Source organism: Gavialis gangeticus, unplaced genomic scaffold (assembly GCF_001723915.1).
Source record: "Gavialis gangeticus isolate Ggan-Ray unplaced genomic scaffold, GavGan_comp1, whole genome shotgun sequence".
Taxonomy (NCBI): domain Eukaryota; kingdom Metazoa; phylum Chordata; order Crocodylia; family Gavialidae; genus Gavialis; species Gavialis gangeticus.
Window position 1 is genome coordinate 44,148,570 of NW_017729000.1, and position 16,141 is coordinate 44,164,710.

Sequence of the window (16,141 nt, forward strand, 5' to 3'; positions counted from 1 at the left end):
TCCTTTGCTTCAGTCTGGTGAACAGTAGTCATAATTTTGAGGCCAGGTTAAGGAATTATTTTCTTTTTAAAGGTTAACACTGCTTTATTTCATACCATCTCTGTGTTTCTAGGGGTGATCCTTTTATGTTGCAGCAGTCTACAAACCCTGCACCAGGAATTTTGGGACCTCCACCACCTCCATTTCATCTTGGGCCACCAGGTGGGCCAAGAGGTAACCTCAGAAAACAATCTGAATGCAGCCTTCTCAAATAACAGATGGTTTATCTGGAATGTTGAATTCCACTGAGCTGCATATTAGGGATGTAAATGTTGTTTAAAAAAAAACAGTTTAACCCCCAGTTATGTTTGTTAAACCAGGGGTTGTGAACTGGGGGTACGTGTACCCCTAGGGGTACTTGGCAAGGGCACAGGGTACACACAGCTCTTGCCTGAGGGGGAAGGGGCACCACCACTGGTTCCATGTGACACACTGGGGTGCCTCCCTGCCTCCCATCCTAGCTCACTCTCTTGATTGGCCACTGGGCCATAGCCCTCAGCTAATAGCCGACGGCAAGGAGGCACCCATCTGCAGATGGACGTGGGGCGGGGGAGAGGAGGGTTTTGCACACAGCAGCTGCTGCTGCTGCCTCCCAGGAGTTTGGGGGGGGGGGGCAAGATTTTGCACAAAACAAATTTCTGGTATACACAAGGTTGTCACATACAAGCAAATTCATACTAAACGAATTTGCATAAAGAGAGACCCAAGTGAGCTACTTCCCTTCCCCTCTCCTCCCCTCTTCGCTGTTCTTCTCTCTCTTGGTCGCAGTGCTGCCTTCTGATTCCTGGTGGAACACCATGCAACTCCCCCCCCCCCCAAAAAAAAAAAACGCTTCTCTGCTAGACTGTACCCACCCAAAGCTAAAAGATAACTGGTAAGCTAACCAGTTATCAGTGCAGTTACTGGTAAAACAGTCGTTTAACCTTTCACATCCCTACTGCATATATATATATACATAACATTATAGGAAATAGATATTAAAAAATGGAAGCCAAAATACATGTATTGGCTTTTAACATTTTTTTTACTCTTTAAAAAAAATAGGCTGCATACCACTTAAATGCCTCAGGTTTTTAAGATTTCTCTTCCTTTAACAGTAAGTTAAGTTAATAACATCATCATTTATTCCCTTCGTTGATGCATTTCATGTGGTGTATGCCAATATAGATGGGTAGACATTGCTTTCAGAGTGTCATGGCAGAACATATCTTTTGAAAGCACCGCAGATGAGTGTTTAAAACCGAACCACTACTTTCAAAATGCAGTAAAAATATCTCTCTTAACATTTGTAGAACACTTTCTAAGGAAATCCTAACTACTTCAAAATTCATTTTGAACTTTAAACTGAGCTACTTGAAAGTTACCTTTAATTTATTCTTAATAAAAGTGGTCTTTTTGGTTTAGTGCTGCTATGGGATCATAGCCTTATCAGCCACAGATGAATTCATCAGGCCTCTTACTTGTACACCACAACCCAGAGGATCAACAGTTGCCTACTAGGATCATAATGCTCAAATTGAGTTTTTTATTTTTACAATAAAAATGTTTCAGATCACTTGTGTAGCAGATCTCTTCACGCATCCAAACTGTTACCACAGTGTCTCTTAATAGGACCTTAATATGACTATAGGATTGCAGCTGTGTGCAAGATCTGCATCTAAAGGGGGTCACTTTCTCAAAGCTTACAGTGCATTTAAATTTTTAGTGTCTCTTTAGATTACTAAATTATTTATGTCAGTCTTTTAAACATATGATATTTAAAAAGTGATACAGGTCACTGATAGCTACAAAATAAATGGCAATAGTAAACTTACTCAAGCTTCTACTTTTTTATTTCTTTAAAGGGTCTGGAAATGGAAACATGCAAGGACCAAGGCACATGCAAAAAGGCAGAGTGGTTAGTATTAAGTTATTTGAATCAGTAGTTCTACAAAATGTTAATATAATCCGGTGCTAACATCAGATTTTTTGTTTTAGTATGATTTTTATTGGGGAAGTTCAGTTTCTTGGGAAACAATGAGATTTGTATTAATTTGTACTATAATAGCTTATGCAGGTCTCACTGTCTTAGGTTCTGTGCGTGTGTACTTTAAGAGGAAGTGTCTCAGCCAAGTTCTATCTGTTAAGGGAAACAAGGTGGCTTGCCCATGATGGATCTCTGATTCAGTCCAGCTTGACCATTGTAACTGTTTCTAGAGAATTTTTAATTTCTGGGTAATTTGAATGTAGTGCAGAGCAGTAATGACAGTTATCATATAGTGATCTGTTGGTTTTTGGGTCATGGGAGGATAAATGTCACAAGGAGAGGATATAGATTGAAGGATAAAGGCACCAGGATGGCTGGGAGCTTCTAAGGGGCACAGTATTGGAACCCTAACAAGAAACTTCTGACACAATGGAAGCACAAGCAGAATGGCAAGAGACCAATATGGCTGTACAAGGAGCTTCTAGACCTCAGATGCAAAAGGAAAGCATACAGATGATGGGGAAAAATGGGCAGGTCACCACGGAAGCTTACCAGGACATAATAGCAAGAACTTGCAGGGACAAAATCAGGAAAGCAAAGATAAAGAATGAGTTGCACCTGGCAAAGGAGGTTAAGGGCAGCAAGAAGAGGTTCTGTAAGTATGTTAGCCAGAAAAGAAGGACCAAGGAAGCTGTGGGTCCTCAGTTAACAAGTCAGAGGGAGCTCTTAACCGAAGATGAAGAGACTGTAGAACTGCTTAACTGCTGCTTTCCCTCAGTCTTCACAAAAAATGAAGCTGCAGTCAGACACCAAACATGGACTGGCAAAGGAGATTTCAGAGCCCTTGGCAATGATCTCCTGAACTTGTGAGAGCTGGGCAAGATATCAGAGGACTGTAAAAAGGCCAATGTAGTGGCCCTTTTGGGGGGTAGGGCGGATGGAGAGGAAGGAGGACCTGGGAAATTACAGGCTGGTTAGTACTTGAAGTTACTGGAATATACTGGAAGGCCATTTGCAAGCATCTGGATTACAAGCAGCTTGTATGGATTTATGAAAAATTGTCAAACAAACTTGATCTCCATCTTTGACAAAGTAACAACTTGGGAATAATGTTGATGTAGTATATTTGGCCTTCTCATAAACAAATTGGAGAAATTTGAGCTAGATAAAACTACCACAAGGTGGGTAGAAAACTAGCTCAATAGCTGCAAGCAAAGGGTAATTATTAACTGGTCCATGTCAGAATGCCAGATGGTTTCAGCCAGTCTCACAGGAATCTGTCCTGGGCCCAGTATTGTTCAATATGTTTATTAACAGTTTAGATCCTGGCATAGAAAGCTTGTTAAGCAAGTTTGGGAATGACATGAAACTAGGAAGGATGCAAGTGCAGTTCTGGAGGATCTCAACAGATTGGAAAGTAGGGCTAGAGCTAACAGGATGAAGTTCAGTGCAGACAAATACAAGGTGTTACATCTTGGGAGAAATCAAAAACAAATATAAAATAGGTGACACCTGGTTGGCTGGCAGTACTATGGATAAGGACTTGGGAGCCTTGGTAGGCCACAGACTCGGTATGAGTTGGCAGTATGATGCAGCTGCACAAAAGGCAAATGCAGTTTTGGGCTGCACCAGTAGTAGGGTCCGCTATAATTCAGGCTCCGGCCGGGGGGGCAAAATGGGCTCTGCAGGGTCACTGTAGCCAATTTCAGGCGTTTCTCAGGGCAGGCTCTTCTGCGCTTCTGGCTGAGGGAGCCCACCATGGGGCTGATTTATCATTGAACAGCAGCACACAGGCTGTTATTCAGCTGTTTTAAGAAAATAAAGTTCACCACTTATTAAACAACTTCTAAATAAAGCTCACCACTTAGAATTCTTAATGAAACCATGATAAATAAACTATAACTTTTATTGAGTGCTAACTTTTATGGAATGCTGACCTTCAGGCAAAATCCATGTTAACAATTGAAAGCGAGTGTGGAGCAGCTGCTGGCAGTTCCTGGCAACAGCCTGTCTTTGTGGATTGAGCACATGGCCATAGGTGGAGAGGGTGACCTCCACATCCATCAAATTCGCGGGGACTGAGGTGCTGTTTTGCCAGAGTGTTCAGCTTTGGGAAGCACTCCCTGACAGAATCCCAGAATGCAGTTGTGTTCATGGGCAGCTGGCACTTTTTGACACTGTTTACATAAGTTGGATATTCCTACTTGTGATGTTTCTTCCACCCAAGAATGGACTTGAGCAGCTGAGTATCAAAGCTCAGCAGAGCCACCTGGTTCGGAGAAAAAATTACACTGCCCTAAGGAATGAGGCAGCTGGGTTGCCTTGAACCTTGATGGATTGAAGGGATCATAGCTGTAATATTCGTGTTTCAGGATACTGCCTGAAACCATCTTTCTCTTCTGGTTTTCCCATTGATGCTTGGAAAGTTCGTGTGATGATACCCTGGCTTCAGCGCATCTTATTAAGTCCACCACTTTGTTGCGAGTCTGGTGGATGGAAGGCTGCCAGCCCTCAGACAAAGTAAGGAGCTCCATGAATTTTGTGGCATTTTCTGTCACAAAGCCCACATGCTCTTTAACGTTTCCCTTCTCCAGGAGGCCCCTTAGGTGGAGCATGCACTGTGTGCCTAATGTGATGTGCAGCTCTGGCCACAAACTTTTGGTAGTATTGGATGTGTTTGGCATGGTACTGGAAGGCATTGAACAATGACTTCCAGCAGGTGAGCACAGGCTGTGGTGGCTCCTCACACTGATTGGCAAGGACTCCCTGTACAGGAGCTTACAGCCAGGACTGTTTGAAGGCTTTCTTCAGACAGGGCACCAACCTGTCTACATCATGGAACTACATGCGCTAGATGTCACTCGCCAGGGGCAAGATGTGTGCGTTGCAGGTGATGTGCAGAGTTGGGCATTGCTCCCTGGAGCACATTGATGAAAGCCTTGCTTGTGTACTTGGCATTGTTAGAAAGGAAGGCTGAGATCTTGCTGAAGTCCAGGCTGTAGATGGAAACAGCTTTCATGAATGCCTGTGTAAGTGTTGAAAAATTGACACCTTTGGCTGTGTTTGAAAAACAGGGAGGTCACTGCCTATCCAGGTCCCGCCTTCAAATAAAATGTGCAGCATGTAGTTGTCCTGATTGTCAGTGACTTCATCATCCACAATACAAATTATCGAACTCTGCCAGTGCAGCTTTTGTGGACTGCACGTGTGAAGTTGTCTCCTGTGGAGGATACTAAAGCCTGTTAGCTCTTGGAGTACTTCTCCCGTTTAGCACATTATTCTTCAAGTAGTGGCTCAGAATCAGGTGGTCAGGCTACTGCAGAGGGATACTTAAAGCTGTGAATGCCTCGACAAGAGCAAATGGAGCTGCTCTCCTTGTCAGACTACTTGCAATGGTTTGCCACTTGTTCTGTTTGAACATCGGGGACATAGTGGTTTGCCACTTGCTCTGTCCTTCAGCCTCTAAAGCAGCCTTTCTCTTCTGATGTACTTCAGACTCTGAATGGCGATTTATACTATTTTTTGCTTGCCAGATCCAGAATCACATTACACGAGGAGCCGAAGAGCTTGCCACTGGCTGAAGAGTGCCAGCAGGAAACTGCTTCACTCAATCCGTGGCAGAAATTTTCTTTGTTATGTGGCGCGTCTTCACACTGCTCTTGCTCATGTTTTCAGCTTGCACGCTGCAAAATGCTGAAATCATAGAAATTTAAGGTTGGAAGGGACCTCAGGAGGTCATCTAGTTCAAAACCCCACTCAAAGCAGGACAAGCCCCAATTATATTATCCCAACCAAGGTTTTGTTTAGCCGGCTAGATGTATTATAAGGGGGGGGGATCCCCCCCCGCTAGGTGCCTGTCCCCACATCCAGGTGTGGGGTTAGGGGCTTCTGCCCACACTGCACAGGGTCTTAAGAGCTGTGCATTGTTTTGCTGCAGCGTGGGAGAGGAGGGGAATTTCTCTCTCCCCTTCTCTGCTTAGGGGTGCAGAGCAGGATTTGGGAGACTTGTGCTAGATGTGTGCTAGGGCTGTAGAGACCTGTGCTGGGCAGGGGGAAATCCCTGTGTCAGGGGTGTCCTGTGTCCCATGCCCAGCTGTGGGGACAGGCATCAAGTATACCTATGCCTGCAGCCCCTAGGGCAGGGGGTACCTACCTGTTCTACTGTGGACAGGGCTCTTAAACTCCCTGTCAAAGTGGGGAATCGAGCACCCTGATAGGCTGATCCCCTGCTGGAGCTCAGCCAGCAGTAGCTGCCCTGGAAACACGTGGAACTTCCACATTGTTTCCAGGGCTCTGTTGCCCTTTTCTGTGTTTCAGGTAAATTGTCTTTTGTTTTGTTTTAACTTTTTTTTCCCCTGCCCTTCTTCCCTACATTTTCAGGCCGTTTCTGGCCAAAACAGTTTTCTGGGGCTTTGGGGCAAATGCTTTGTTTGAAGTTGGACAGAACTTTGCACTTTACATGAAATTTGTTTAATTCATACAGCTTCTGCCAGAAATTCTGGTGTTGTCTTTTTTTACCCAATTGTTTATGCAGTGCTCATTGGAGGTAAAGACCTTTGATATCCTTGTTCACGGGGATAGTGGAATTGTGTTTTGGTTCTATCTCTCAGGTGACTAAACCAGAAAGCTATATAGGCTAGTATTCTGTGTCTTAGGCTTTCTTGACATATTATGTGTATTACACAATTAATTGTTTAATTAATTTAGACAGCCTACAGGTGCAAAGTAACTATCCTGCCATCAAAAGTCGCAGCTGAAAAGTATGTAATATCTTTCTAGCTAGTTTCTTTTCAGTTCTAATTTGCATGTGTAGCAAGGTATGTTCCTGTGGCTGGGAGCTCCATCAGCTGACAAGGCTCCCAGTGGCAGGGGGACACCATGCATTGTCAGTAGCTGGGAGTGTCACAGCTGATGGGACTTTTGAGCTTCAGGACTCGGCTATCGCAGCAGTGAATGGGGCACTGCCACAACTGAGTGTCCTGTCAACAGTGGGAACTCCCAGACAATTTTGTCATATTTCAATGAGGATGAGAATCTCTATTTTGTATGTTCGTAAATTGACAGTAGATTATGGCTTCCAAATGATCATTTAGTAGTTGAAGCAAGATCTTTCTCAGTGGGAATCTTTGCGGGGCTGTATGACTTTTATAATGATCCATCCAACATTGTTTACCACTTAAGGGAGGAACCTTTTACCAATATCCTATTGTTTTATGTAATTGTAAGTCAAATTAGGGGACTTGAAGCCCTTTGTCCCATCAAGTTTGTTGGCATGCTGTTTTATTTCATGCTAGTGTAACCCTCCTTAATTACTACTTTTTTTGCTTAACAGGAAACCAGCAGGGTTGTCCACATCATGGATTTCCAGAGGGGGAAAAACTTGAGGTATCAGTTGCTGCAGCTTGTTGAACCTTTTGGAATAATTACAAATCACTTGATTCTCAACAAAATCAATGAGGTAAGATTTTAAGTCATAGATTTCATAGTTCTTTAGGGTTGGAAGGGACCTTAGTAGAACATCGAGTCTGACCCCCTGTCCTGGGCGGGAAAGAGCGCTGGGGTCAGGTGACCCCAGCTAGGTGCTTGTCCAGTTTTCTCTTAAAGACCTCCAAGGTAAGGGAGAGCACTACCTCCTTTGGAAGCCAATTCCAGTTTCTGGTAACCCTTACAATAAAGAAGTTCTTCCTCATGTCCAATCTAAATCTGCTCTCTGTCAGTTAGTGGCTATTGTTTCTAGTAACTCCAAGGGGTACCCTGGTAAACGGAGCATCTCCTATTTCTTGCTGTCCCCCCTGACAAATTTGTAGGTGGCCACTAGATCCCTTCTCAGCCTTCTCAATCTGTCCTTGTAGGTCCTAATTTGTAGGAGGGCTAACCATCCAAGTAGTCCTCCTCTAGACCCTCTCAAGGTTTTCCACATCCCTCTTGATGTGCGGTGCCCAAAACTGAATGCAGTACTGCAGCTGTGGCCGTACCAATGCTGCATAGAGGGGAAGTATCACCTTCTTACACCTGTTTGTGATACACCTGCTAATACATGATAGAGTGCAGTTAGCTTTACTGATTACTTTGTCACACTGATGACTCGTATTCATCTTGGAGTTGACTATGACTCCGAGATCCCTTTCTGCTGCTGTGCTGCTTAGGAAGTCATCTCCCTATCTGTCTGTGTGCTGGTGATTCTTTCTCCCTAGGTTGCAGTACTTTGTACTTATCTTTATCAAACTGCATCCTATTCTGTTCTGCCCACTTTTCCAACCTGTTCAAATGCACCTGAATCCATTCCCTGCCCACTAGCGTGTTTACTTTGCCCCATAATTTGGTGTCATCCGTGAACAGAGTGCTCTCCATGCCCTCATCCGGGTCACTGATGAGGATATTGAATACTACTGGTCCAAGGATTGAAGCTTGGGAGATCCCACTACTCCCATCTTTCCAAGTCGATATCGACCTATCCACCCACCACTCTCTGGGTGCATCCCTTAAGCCAGATTCACCACCCACCTGATAGTGTAATCATCTACCTCACGGCGGTTTAGTTTATTTATGAGAATGGGATGAGACACTGTATCAAAGGCCTTTTTAAAATCCAAGTAAAAGACATCAACCTTGAGTCCTGTGTCTAAGCATTTTGTGACCTGGTCGTAAAAGGAAGCCAAATTAGTCAAGCAGGATCTACCTGTTGTGAACCTGTTCTGGTTGCCCTTCAGCATTATTTTTCCTGCTGGACTCCCACAAATGTAATTGTTAATCATTTTTTCAATGGTTTTCCCAAGGATAGAGGTGAGTCTAACTTGGGGGTGGGCAAAATACAGCCCACAGGCCAGATCTGGCCCGCGAGGCCATTCTATCCAGCCTGTGGGGCCCCTAAAAATTTAGAAAATTATATTCACCTGCTCTTGGTTCCTGTCAAAAATGACAGGAACTAAGGGCAATAGGATACAGGGGAAGCCCAGCAGGTTCCCACAACAGCAGGGCCCACCCGGTCCCGCCCCCCCAGCCAGAAGCCCTGGCCTGGGACCACGTGGCTTCCTTACCTGAAGTTCCAGTGCAGGGGGGAAGGGCAGGGAAGGGGCCCGGGGAAAAGCTGAGTGTAGGCTGGGAGAAAGTGGCCCCTCGCCCACCCCATCGCTGGTGCCCCACACTGCAGCTGCTTGCTGCCTGTATGGGGCTGTCTGGAGCAGGCACAGGCAGCCCCAGGCGGGCTGTGAGCGGCTGCAGCAGGGAGCACCGGCTATGGGGCAGGTGAGGGGCTGCTTTCGCCACACCTGCACTCAGCACCAGCTTCTTCCCTGCTGGCGAGCAGGGGGTTGGCACTGTGCGCTGTCCCTGCCTGTACCGCGGGGCTGGAGGGCACTGGGAATGAATAGGTCCAGGAGCCAGCGGGAGCATGGGGCCACTGCCAACAGGGCCCAGAGTAGGGTAGTTGGAGTGTGGGGTCCCAGCCAGCAGGGGCTCTATGGACCTGGGCCAGCTCCCCCCTCTCCCTGCTGGTGCAGCCCAGCCTGGCTCCACAGACCTCTGTCAGTCTATGCCCTGCTTTGGGCCCCACCAGTGCTGGCCCTGGGCTATTGGTCCCAAGATGGTGACCAGGGGGCGGGGCACTTTTCAGGAGGTGGGGCTACCCACATGGACTTCGACAGCCTGCCAAAACTGAGTAAGCGGCCCTCTGCCCAAAATAATTGCCTGCCTCTTCCTTAATTGGCTTATAGTTACCTGGATCCTCCTTCCTCCCCTTCTTGAATGTCTTTCAGTGGTACTAATTTTTGGCATTTTTAGCTGCTGTCTGAATTTTTATATCTGAGCAGTATGGTTTGCTTCATTTTATAAGAAATGTTGTTTTCTCCATCTTCATTTTATAAGAAATATTGTTGCTCCCCACCCCCAGCCTTCAGACAGAACAGTGAAGATAGCATTTTACAAATGCTCCAATAGTATAGCTTCAGTTTCTAAAATCAGTTTTAGAAGCAACTTTTTAACTATTGAAATGCAAAATACTATTCTAATGCTGCATTAAATTATGAATTTAAACAAATTAAATTACGTGCAGTTAGGTGAGACACTGACTTGTTTTTCACATACGTGCATTCTACAGTAAAAGCTGTGTTATCCAGCACTTCACTAACCGGCATGCTCTAGTAACCAGCATGCTGGTTGACACCAATCAATGTGGCAAAAGCAAAATTGGAAGTGGGACTTCCGGTTACGCCTAGTCCCACTTCGGGCCACAGCCTAGGGTAAAGCAGCCTGTACAGAGCCCCCCTCCCTGTGTCCCAGCACACTGACACCAGGAGAGGGGCAGGAGGGGCAGTGTGGTTAATCTGTTATACGGATGCTGCGGGAAGGGTGTCTTTGCCCAACCAGGCAGAAACATCTCTCAGGTAATGGGCATATTTGGTTGTCTGGCACCACCCGTTCCCCTCGGGTGCTGAATAACAGAGGTTTTGCTGTATTTAGTTTACACACAGTAATGCTTAAGTTTATTTCTAGCTCTACAGGCTGGGATAATATTACTGCAGAGGACTTAATTCTTGCATTTCCTGAGTTCATTTTTAAAGGTGTATATTGTTTTGCAGTAGTAAGCATCTAACAAAGTAGGTTGGCACCTAGGAAAGTTCATGTCTCTGAGTTGGTCTTCAAGGTGCCGCCCTGCCCTGTGTTCTACCCGACTTCAGACTAACATGACTAACCTACCACATTATTTTTTAGAAGATTCAAACAATAGTCTAAGCTCTTACGTAAAATAATTCCCTTCTGGAAGAATAATGCTGAAATGTGAAAAAATAAGTTAATACTGTACTATTTCAGGCATTCATTGAAATGTCCACCACTGAAGATGCCCAGGCTGCGGTAGAGTATTATTCAACAACACCAGCTCTTGTATTTGGCAAACCAGTAAGAGTCCACCTGTCCCAGAAATACAAAAGAATAAAGGTAAATAGTTTGTGTTTTAAAACAATCTTGTATTTAATTGGTGTAACGTTCAGTTTTATTAAATTGTTGTAATGATTTTGCTTTTGCCTTAATTTGATTTTACTTAGTCTTTTAAATGTAAATGTAGTATTTACTCTAATGTAAGGTGACCCTGAATAAAAGATGACCCCTCCCCCCATAATTAGATTCTATATATGGAACATTTGTAACTTTTTTCTAATTTTCCGGGTATAGAATTGAATTATTGGGGGTTTTCCTTGAATTTGTTCCCCTCCTACTGCTTTAGCAGGGAAAACAAATCTAGCGGGGTGTAGGCTGCTTACAAGTGCTGCTACAGGGTACCCATCCCTGTAGGCCTACTAGTGCCTACACGAGGGGTAGGCCATGTTTTTTGGCCGGACTGCCGAAAAAACCACAATGTCTACCTTGGAAGGTGCCAGAGTGCTGACATGCTGGAGCATGGAGCAGCTGTTTGCAGCTTCCGGGCTGCAGCCAACCCGCGGAGCCCAGTCTGCTTGCAGCAGGGCTTGCAGCCTCCCAGCCACCTGCTGGGAGCAGCCTGGGCTCTGCGGCTGGCAGCAGCTGCTTAAAGCCTGGGCTGGCGGTGGTGTGCCGAGCAAAATGGCCTTGCGTGCCATGCTCAGCACGTGTGCTGGAGGTTGCTGACCCCTGGACTACACCCTCTGGTGTCTCCCTTATTTAGTAGTCTCGCCTGCCACATCTTGATGTCAAATTAGGGGAAGCTGCACAGGGAGGCTTGTGTGATCTGAGGTTCCCCCCCACCACCCCAGGCTTTGTCTCAGTTTTGCTCTTCCTGAGCCCTCTATCTTGGGACATGCTGTTCAGGGCCACAAGTTTCTGGCTCATCTCTGGTCACACCCCATGATCTCAGGTTCCAGAACCTGTTGTGTAGGTAGCTTAGGGACCTTGAATCCCATTTTTCCCCTGTTACCTCCTGCCTTGAGATTCAGGCAAGCTTGGCCTCATTTGGCCACAAAAAATTAGGGTTGGAAGGGACCTCAGGTCATCTAGTCCAACCCTCTGCTCAAAGTAAGACCATCCCCAACTATATGATCCCAGCCAAGGCTTTGTCTACCCGGGTCTCAAAAGCCTTCAAGGATGGAGATTCTATCCCCTTTCTAGGCAACCTGTTCCAGTGCTTTACAAAGAGCATAGCCCCATAGAAACGGACACCCAGCCCATAGCTGACAGGGCTTCACCTGGAGCTAACTCCTGAGTCCTTTCGCTGCAATTCTCTGACTCTAGTCCTCATGCCTCTCAGAGAAGGTTCTGTCCCTGGCAGCTTCCACAGCTACACTGGCCTGAGGCTTGGACTTCTGTAGGGCCCTCTGGGTCTCATGACCCCTCCACTTCCACCCCCTGGGTCATTAGGCTCTGTCTGCACCTGAAGCTGGCAACCATCTTGCTTCAGGCTTCCCTGCCTGTGAGGTTGCCTCTGGTGTCACCACTGGGCACAGGCAGAATAGATACAGAGATGAAGTGAAAGGATGGGGTGAGGGGGGAAATCAGAACCAGGGGGAAGGGACCTCAGTCAGGGGAAAGGATGCACCAGCAAACATGCAAAAGTTAAGAGGAAAAGATGGACAGTTAGGGGGTGAAGGAAGGGAAAATGGCCAGGTACTCCTGGATCCTCTTCCCATTCTGGTAATTGGGTAGGGGTCCTGTTATGGGGGGTCAAGTAACTCCCTTTTCCTATGCCCCCTAGCTTAATCTCTCTGCAGCCCTGTCCCCTTGTTTTCCTTTGTCAGACCCTGCTCTCCCTGAGCACAGAAGTCAGGGGTAAATTTCACAACATCCTTTGAAATAAACATGTCTGTAGTAATTTGCATATAGACAAATAGCTATAGGTACTCATAGACTTAATTCATCAAGAATTGATGCTTTTTATCTCTCTTGAAACTGCTGTAAGTTTTAGTACAGATGTCCCATAAACACATTTAAACAGCACTTTTGTATCTACTTTTATAGTACAAAATATTCATGATATTAGTCTACAGCCTGAAAGGCTTATTGTTTACTATATAGTTCACTGGGCTGGACCCCAGCAGTCAATAGGTCTTATTAGTCTTGTATTCAAGTAAATATGATAGTAAAGCTGGGACTTAAATTTTTGTCATGGATGTAATTTGGTCACTTTAAATTATAAAACGTTTTTTCCTGAAGAATTTACTTTTTAAGTTTCTATTAATTCTTAATTTTTAGAAACCAGAAGGAAAGCCTGACCAAAAAACTGAGCCACCAAAACCAGAACTTGGTCGTGTGATTCACCTCAGTAATTTACCTCATTCAGGATATTCTGACAATTCAGTGCTCAAACTAGCTGAGCCATATGGAAAAATAAAGAACTACATACTAATGAGAATGAAAAGCCAGGTAACTTCATTCTACATGGTTTTATGATATAAATTGATTTGTGCATAATCTTAAGTGAAAAGTTGAATAGATTTGTGTGCAAATAACCAGAGTCTTTTAAAATTGTAGCTTGGGTGTGACATCAACAGGGATCCTACTATTCTTTGTTTGAAAACCCAAAATTCTCTGACCAAAACCCCCCAAATCCACATTTTTCTGCAGTTAAGATAGAAACCCACTCTAATTGTCTGTCTGTCACAATGATGTTTTATTAATATATTTACAATTTTGAAGCAATTTGCAAGCGTACCAGTGGCTCAATCATTGTAATAAAATAAATTCTAAATACCTATATATTTTAGGATTTGACTTTGGCTTTTTTAATATAGAAAATCAGAGCTCTCTGTCCCATTTGCTCACTAGGACGTAGGTCCAGCTGTGGCTGTCTGACCTGCCGCTTTGTGGTGCTGAACAGCCCTGATATGCCAGTGCCCTGCCCATGCTATTGCCTCTTACTCCCAAACCACAACCTTGCTGGAGTAGCCTCCATAGGTCAGCGGGCAGGACCCCAGTGCAGGAGGGAACGCCATGCTGCAGTGGCTTCCAAAGTGAGGCAGCAGTGGCAGCGTGGAGTTGTGCCCCATGCTGCTGCTGGGTGGGCAGGGGGTGCTTTTAATTTAAAACAATTACAAATCAGCCATAACAGACTGCCTGTAAAATCCTACGCACATGCTAGTAATTTAATAAAGAAAAGGGAATTCCTTCAATTTATCTCATTGTGTACCTCACTAAACATGAACCTTTTTCATTATGACTCCTTGAGGTTTGATTTTTTTTTTAAAAGGACCATTGAAAATGACATACTAAGCATATTACCACAGAACATTTCTCAGTAGGTATAAACTTAAATGTATCATTGATGTGTATGTGTCCCATGTATGTAGAAATTGTGAACAATTGTATCTCAGTACTTTTAAGCTCTATTAATTAAAAAAAAAAAAAAATTGTTGCTGGAAGAACCAGGTATGTCTGCCAGGTCCTCAACCAGGAGAAGTAAATTTCATAACTAGTGTTCACCTGAAAACCAAGAAGCAATTGGGGATCTAGAAGTGCTTCTAGATTGCACACCTTAGCGAAAATTAGTGGGTATGCAATCTGTTTCCTATTCTGGTTGCTCTTCCCAATTCGCCTTTGTGTGTGTTGTGCACCAGTAAGCATGGTACCTGTTGTGTCCTCCAGATTTTGATGCTAAGGCAGGATTTTATGCTTACTGACACTTGAACCAAAACTGCTTTTCTGTCCTCTGCAGCAAAGTAATCTGTGTTTTGAACAGAATAGATTGCTCCAGAATTCCACACAAAGATCCCTTGTGAATGAGCAACTGCCTGCTGCCACTTTCTGGTATTGCTCCAAAAATTTTGAATGGAACTATCCAGAGCAATCCCTCTAGCCTGGAAATTTTAGCACAGGGTGCAGTTTTTGTCTTGGAAAGGGGGGTGGGCATCCTGGTCAAACTAACTAGTTTAAAATTCAAAGACTACACTGATACTGTCTTTTTAAGATGACTCAGATCAACTTAGTATCTCCGTGTCATTTCAGAACTACTTCTACAGTAAAAACATTGCATTGTCCTAAGGCCTGTAGTACTGACAAATGTAGGTGTTTTTTCAGGGCTGCAAATATGTAAAATTGGGTTGATTGGATGTATGGACTAAAGATACTTTAGGTTGGAATTTGGCTTTGCTCTAATTTAAATAACTCTGTAAAGTCTTATTATACAACTCTTGCATACCTGTATGTATTCTAATCTTTTTTGGTTTTTTAGGCTTTCATAGAGATGGAGACCAGAGAAGATGCTTTAGCTATGGTTGAGCATTGTGCAAACAAAGCACTTTGGTTCCAAGGCAGATGTGTGAAGGTGGACTTGTCTGAAAAGTACAAGAAGCTGGTATTAAGGGTAAGTGATCTGGCTTTAAAATGAAGAGAAATCTAAATACCTATTTATTTTTAATCTGGATGATATGGAAATAGTAGTAAAATGGTAAGTCTACAAGTTGAATTTCTGTAGGAATCCAGCCATTTGCAAATTGGCTGTTTCAAGTTACTATTCCTCTTGTCCCATTTTCTCTCTCTTGTTTCTGTTCATCTCTAAATCTTATTCAGACTGTAGTAGTTTTCTCAATGTGACTTACTTTTTTCCCATTAAAATGGTCATTGGATTTGTGCAGTCAAAATCTGTATGTACTATCTACCAACTCTTCTGCCTGGATAATCCCAGTTTTTGTTGCTGGCTTGCTTCCTTTGATTTCTTGCAGAATTGGGAGCCTGATTCTTGGTTTATGATTGAGAGTCCCAAGTAAAGTTGCCCTTACCACAGAAAATTAAGTCTTAATATTTTAGATACGTTACATGAAAAGCCCTTCAGTACTAATCTACAAATCCTGTTGATGCATGAAGTTGTTCCTTGTTAGTTATACTTAGGAATGAAAGTGCTTTATTCCTGTTTATCTGAACCCAGTTTGCAGATGTGTTAAACTGAACAGAAGCCAGGTTGGTTGTTTGGTTTTTTTGCCAAAATAAACATGCCATTTCACACCTAGCATAATTTCTTCTTGATGTAACTCCGTGTGTATACAGGCTCTAACTGCATACAAATCAGAAGTTTGTTAACAATAAATGTAGGGTTACCATACATCCAGGTTTTCCCAGACATGTCTTCTTTTTTGGACTCCTGTGCTGTGTCCGGGTGGGTTTTTACAACAAGAGCAAATGTCTGGGTTTAATATGGGGCAGCAGCAGGGCTAGGGGTGTGTGGCTTGCACCAGGGGG

General features: G+C 44.2%; 1 protein-coding gene across 3 annotated transcripts in view; it reads left to right on the top strand.

The window, feature by feature from the left end:
• The window catches only part of MATR3 (matrin 3), a 61,155-nt gene that overhangs the window by 22,343 nt on the left and 22,671 nt on the right, over positions 1-16,141 (top strand). For 2 of the 3 annotated variants that reach the window (XM_019506559.1, XM_019506557.1), the window contains 6 exons: positions 113-213; positions 1,884-1,936; positions 7,338-7,463; positions 10,814-10,939; positions 13,163-13,333; positions 15,138-15,269. In XM_019506559.1, coding sequence (XP_019362104.1) covers positions 113-213; positions 1,884-1,936; positions 7,338-7,463; positions 10,814-10,939; positions 13,163-13,333; positions 15,138-15,269 — 709 coding nt within the window. The remainder of the gene's footprint in view (positions 1-112; positions 214-1,883; positions 1,937-7,337; positions 7,464-10,813; positions 10,940-13,162; positions 13,334-15,137; positions 15,270-16,141) is intronic. The other variant, XM_019506558.1, reaches the window with a different exon arrangement.